This window comes from Cololabis saira, chromosome 12 (assembly GCF_033807715.1).
Source record: "Cololabis saira isolate AMF1-May2022 chromosome 12, fColSai1.1, whole genome shotgun sequence".
In the NCBI taxonomy this organism is placed as follows: domain Eukaryota; kingdom Metazoa; phylum Chordata; class Actinopteri; order Beloniformes; family Belonidae; genus Cololabis; species Cololabis saira.
In genome coordinates, this window is record NC_084598.1 from 32,960,963 (window position 1) to 32,966,993 (window position 6,031).

Below are 6,031 nucleotides of genomic sequence, written 5' to 3' on the forward strand. Positions count from 1 at the left end.
TGTGTGTGTGTGTGTGTGTGTGTGTGTGTGTGTGTGTGTGTGTGTGTGGCGCTCCATCCTCTGTTTAGTCTTATGTTATCTGCTTGTTTGGCATAAATGTATTAAAGATAAAAACAGCGAAAGATGTTTCTGGTCGTATGATGTGGGACGTTTAATTAGAAGAGAAAAGTGTCTAAAGTGGAGTGATAAAAGTGAGTACAGGCAGTAGCACAAAGAAAAGAGGAAGAGGTGATGGACGTGCGGCAGGAAAAGTCTCCTCTAGATCTTGATCTCGGTGCGGAAGGTCTGTGTGAGCTCGTGTTTGGCCGGTTGCCTCCTCGCGCGGACGGTCAGGGTCCCCTCAGCCCCCAGCGATGATGTCACTGAGGTGGGGTCCACGTCCTCAGGTAGCTGGCACTTGTGGGTGAAGGTGTTCATCACCGATCCATCCTGGGCCAACTGCAAGAGAGGGCATGTTACACATTTCTGGAAACTCCCAACAAGGTTTGGGGTTCTTTGTTTTATGGCATTTACACCCCAAGTCTTGCGTTAACGCTTTGAAAGGAAAAGGAAACCTGCACACCTTTTCTGCACGAACTTCTATCTGGTTGTTGGACGTGGTGACGATGACGTCTTCAGGGGAGAAGTCTCGCACGTCCACTGTGAACTGGTACGAGTCACCGAGAGTTTTAATGTTTCCAGATCCGCCTGAAACGACACCAGATAAAACAAAACAGAAGATTTTAGTCCAGTTTCACTAGGGACTGATTTTATTCAGCGATTAAAGGTTCCCACTGATTTATATCCCTGAAAGATTTGCAGTCATGCTTTCATTAAAGGATATTCTTTTATTGTCAGAGTAACTAACGGGGATCTGAAGTGATGCACCATGTTTAATGATAATAAAAAGACTTTTGAAGAAGTGGAATCACCGCAGAGCAACAAAATCTTCGACACGGGAGCATGCGTCCGTCGTGCTTTTAGACTAAAAGCATGTTTCATACGCTTCTCTAATAGTTTAACATCAAATCAGAACTTGTTTGTTGGGCACAAAATGTTTCTTCAAGTTTCCAAACATCTGATAAACACATTTTAACCTTTTCTTTTCCCCAATGATCAATCTCGATTAGACAAAAAAGACAAAATGTTCATGCATGTGTGAACTCAGAGAGGCCGTTATGTTCCCTTAAAGGTTTTATAAATAAGAGAAGGGCGTATAGTGACTGAGAAAAACAACAACTACACTGCTTTGCACCACTGTCACATAGTCAATCCTCTTATTTTAGGGTGTTACAGGAGATGGACGAGGGTGGCCTGACAGCAGGGAGGTGTGCAGCAGAAATAACAGCTGGGTTTCAGGTGAAAGTGGAGCCCTAAGCTCCTTCCCTGTTGCCCTGGTGACAAATAGGTTGAAAAACAGGAGTGTCTGTGGACCCGTGAGGTTTGCAGATGACACTGTGGTGTGTAGTGAGAGTCAGCAGCAGGTGGAAGCATGCAAGGAGTCGAGGTGGAGAAGGTGCAGGGGTTTTAGTAACTGTTCAGAGTTGGAGAGTGTGGGAAAGAGATGAAAAAGAGAGCACAGAACGGGTGGATATGAGTCGCTGAAGTTATCTGCAACAGAAGAGTAGCAGTGAGAATGAAGTGGAGCATTTACTGGATAGAAACCAGCACTTCTCCGTAGCTTAGAGACGGCAGTTCCGACCCGGAGACGGGAAACAGAGCTGGAGGCGTCAGAGATTAAGGCCACATTTACACATAGCCGGGTATTAACAAAAACTGATATTTCCCCCTCTACGTTTTGAAAAATATCCTCGTTTTCACAAACCCGGATAAATACGCTGTTAAGGTGCTATGAGCATCCAAACCTGCGGGGGGCAGTGTAACGAGAAGTGTAAAGTCATGCTAGCCAATCAGAATCCTGGAAAAAAACGTCAACAAATGACACGTGTGAAGCCTGATTAATATGGTTCCGCGTTAAATCAACGGCGTAGCCTACGTACGGTGTGCGTAGCCGCGTACCCTACGCCGTAGGCTCTGCGTTGGTGTAACGTGGAATTAAAGTGTGACTTTAGAATATAAAATACCAGAAAATATTGACGGTGGCCAAACAAATTGTAAACACAGGTTGCACAAATGACGCTGGTGACGCTTCTGTTGCATAATGTAACGTTCTGAAGCCTAAATCTCTGTTTCCCTCCGTTTACAAGCAAACGTGAAAACAGAGTTTTTGAAAATCTCCACTTTGGCCGGAGTTTTCAGAAATGATCGTTTTTGGTGACTTTGAGCTTTGTTTCCGTGTAAACGAACGGCCAAAACGTATGAAAACGCCACCGTTATTGCTCCGTGTAAACGGGGCCTAAGATGTTTTGTCTGAGAGTGACAAGGATGGACTGGTCGCCTTGGAGATAAACTAATGGCGCTTTTCCACTAGTATCTACTCTTTCTGTGTCCAACCAATCTGTGTCCTACGCTTCTACGCCCCCGTCTTGCGCTTTCCCACTACGGGCCGAGCCGCGCCAAGCAGATACTTTTTCTGTACCTATTCTGTCGAGGTTCTAACTGGGCTGAGCCGGCACTATATCTGACGTCATCACCCTCCACGCCACCGATTGGTCGGGGGGCGGGGCCGTCGGACATTTGAATCAGGAAGCGGGAGTCAGCGCGAGAGCGACTCGCGGCGATTTTAGTATAGCTACAGCGCAAACGTCTGTTTAGTGATCCAACTCTGATGTGCAGATGTTCATAAACCTGGTGGCTGACGAAATAATTAAAAAAGGGATGTAGACGGGCTGTTTTCTTCTCAGCCGCTCGCGGCTCCAGCTGATAGTAGATACTAGTGGAAAAGCGCCATAAGAGAGGTTAGATTGAGGCGGGTTGGACACAGAAAGAGGAGGGACGATGAAACCATTGGTAGAAGGGTGCTGGAGACGGAGCTGAGGAGGTTTCAGGATGTGGGGACAGAGTTAGTTGGTGTCACAGAGGAAGGTGCAGATGACAGGCCAAGATAGAAGCAAGCGATAAACTGGGGTGACCCCTGAAGGTTAAAGGTCACTGAGGGAGAAAATCCCTGCTCAAAGGATCTTGCACAACATCTCCTTCTAGAAAAACCCTCTTTGATGCATGTGTGCATAAACGGTAAAGTGTAACTGGGAGGTTTACTGTCAAACACCTGATCACAACATTCACCTGCATGTCACTTGGGCGCCACCAGACTCCCACAAGAACTATTTTCAGACCATGAACGCGCACTTCTGTGATGGAATATTCAGTCTTGACTACTTCATTAAACAAAACTGCTGAGAGCAGCAAAATATAGCCTTGGCACAGCTAAATGTACAGACTGGTACAAAAAGATTAACACTGAATTTAAAGATGTTTTTGTCAACTCGAATCGTAAGAATGAATCATCCTTTGTGCCTTAAAATCATTATGCTTCCTCTGTTTCATTGTAATTCTTCATTGAGACGCCTCATGTATGTTTTGACCCTTTTGCATGCAACTGTTTAATTAAATCTACTGAAATCTGGATCATCTCTCAAGTCTTATTCTTGGTCATTTAGACACTCAGTTTCAGTCCAGTTATTCCCCTAGTTGGAAAGAATGTATTATAGAGCATTATATACATTCTGAGATGAGTTATTTTGGAGGTATTTGTATAAACTGGTGTTTACAGGTCTGATGTTCATCTCTTTTTAACCCTTTAATCCCTCCTGACTCCTCTGAGTGGTGAAGGTCGGCCTAGCGGCTCCTAGCTGCACTAAACCCACCAGGCCGGCGCTAACGCTAATTGTTTTCACACCAAGTAACAAACAGTTTACTGGAGTTTGATCCACTGTAAACACTGAATTTAAAACTTAGTGTGGCTTTAAGAGGAATCTAAAACCGTAGACGAGAGAGTCGAACCGTAGAGACAAACAGCCCGGTGTTTTGTCTGTGTGGGATGTCTCCATGGATCCTGAGTTCAGTGAAGGACTACGTGCTAACATGACACTCTTTTGGCTGTGTGTGTGTGTGTGTGTGTGTGTGTGTGTGTGTGTGTGTGTGTGTGTGTGTGTGTGTGTGTGTGTGTGTGTGTGTGTGTGTGTGTGTGTGTTTGTGTTCTGACTTCACATGCACAGGTTACTTTCATTATGTGACATCATCCCAACAGTGTGTGTGTGTGTGTGTGTGTGTGTGTGTGTGTGTACACTGGTCACCGAGCAACCGTTTGGTCATTCCTCATGCAGACGTCATCTCAGATACTCGGCGCATGAAATCACTCTGCTGCAAGTCCATCCAGTTCCCCCAGCTCGCAGGCATGTTTACGTACGTGTGTGTGTGTGTGTTTTTCTCTTCAGCAGCACTCATCCTGGACCTGGACTTACGGGATGTCCGTCTTTTTCTGCTCTTACCGCTCAACTCTGCTCTCCCCGACGATCCATGGCCTCGGGTCTATTTAAAGGTCACATGTCAGGCATTCACACGTCTGTGTGCACCAACACTGGAGTGATAGAGCGGCTCACACCAGCTGGATGTGTCACCGGCACGAACGGGCCACTCTGAAGCGAAATGTCTCATAATCTTACCATCTATTTTAAACACGTTCAGAAAGGTTGCTATGAAAACACAGTGGCCTCCTTTGAATAAACCAAACCGTAGTTACAGTCTTGCTTACATCCCCCATGCCGGAGCCCGTCCCAGTACACCCAGTCCTGCCTGCTGTCTTCTTCCTCTCAAATGTCACATCTGACATGTTTTATCATCACTTTATAAAGAAAGACACCAGCCACACTCCCCATAAATCACATCCAAGCTGATGCATAAGTCTAACTTAAAGCCAAAGTTGTCTCTCTCACGGCCGTCCGTGTTCAGCCACACACTTTTTGTTTAGAAAAACCCATCTCGAAAACTTTTAAGTTGCTCCCAACTTACTGGAAAAGCCCAGCGAGTCGCTCCCAGGCCTCATGAAGGAGCCAAAGTCCTCAGCGAACAGTCCCCGGCTCTTCTCCATGTATGGGTTGCTGGTGGACGAGGTGGAGGATGAAGTCTGGTGGAAACTACGCTCCGATCGATAGGCAGAGGAGTTGCTCACACTCATGGATGGTTCCAAGTGTTGGGTGAGGCAAAGGAGGAGAGCGGCGGGAGAGAAGAGGGAGGCGGAGAGAGCCGATTCCTCTCGTGGCAGCTCTGAGAGTCTTCCAGAGGTTTAAATAGTTGAAAATAAATCACACGGCTCGTCTTTTTTCCCCCCAGAAAAAGTTCTCTCCAGTTCTGTGTCTACTTCTTTTGTTTTCTTTTTTAAGTTTCTGACGAGGGAGCGCTTGTTGCACCGGTCACCTGCAGCCACTCAAACACGGCACTTATATATAGCGTGTGGCTTCATACGTGTGTTTGGGACGCGGCACGTGTGTCACCGCTTATTGGAAAAGGGGGATAGTGCTCTATTTTTATCCTGAGACGCACAGAGGGATGGAGAGGAGAGTCTGCGGTCGGAAGAATGCGAGGCATTGAAGGGCCCGAGGTTAAGAGAGGAAGAGAGAGTGGGATCTGACAGAGAGAGGTAGAAGAATAACCAGGGGGTGAGGGGCACGACAGTTGTCATTCTCGGCACACCGTCCCTGAAATAGGTTCCCTGGCCCCAGCAGCTTGTGTCTGCGCTTGGTCTGATCAGTTGTATTGAACAACAGACACGCACATCATTGCACATATATTTATTGATATGCACAGACTAGTACACATTTAGGTCTGTAATGGAACATGACTGTTGATCTTTATAAAGGAAAAAACGAAAAAAAAAACGATTTTTTTTTTTTTTTTTTTTTCAAAAACGGCCCATAGCGCGAGGCCCCTTGGGGCGCGAGGCCCCGTGCGGTCGCACGGTTCGCACACCCCTTGCGGCGGCCCTGTCTCCATCCGTCTGCTTCTTCTGCTTTCTTCAGATTCAAAGCCAAATCTTCAACCTGAAACCGGATCCACGTGTGTTGATGCCATTATATCACATCCCGTCAAGTGTTTCCACGGCATGGTGTGATCTCATTAGAGGGATTCCTGCCACCTTTTCATGCCCCTCGTT

General features: G+C 46.6%; 1 protein-coding gene across 1 annotated transcript; it reads right to left on the reverse strand.

Moving 5' to 3' along the window:
• Window positions 1-5,317, reverse strand: hspb7 (heat shock protein family, member 7 (cardiovascular)). The gene is made up of 3 exons (XM_061736667.1): window positions 4,891-5,317; window positions 563-687; window positions 1-438 (listed from the first exon to the last, which is right to left on the reverse strand). Exons 1-3 carry the CDS (start codon window positions 5,054-5,056, stop codon window positions 259-261), a joined length of 471 nt encoding a protein of 156 aa, XP_061592651.1. The 5' UTR covers window positions 5,057-5,317; the 3' UTR covers window positions 1-258.
• Window positions 5,318-6,031: the final 714 nt, after the last annotated feature.

Coding starts and splice junctions, on each gene's coding strand:
- hspb7 (XM_061736667.1), bottom strand. CDS start 5,056: ATGAGTGTGAGCAACTCCTCTGCCTATCGATCGGAGCGTAGTTTCCAC. Junction 688..4,890: donor CGACTCGCTGGGCTTTTCCA/GTAAGTTGGGAG, acceptor GTGTCGTTTCAG/GCGGATCTGGAAACATTAAA. Junction 439..562: donor TAGAAGTTCGTGCAGAAAAG/GTGTGCAGGTTT, acceptor CCTCTCTTGCAG/TTGGCCCAGGATGGATCGGT.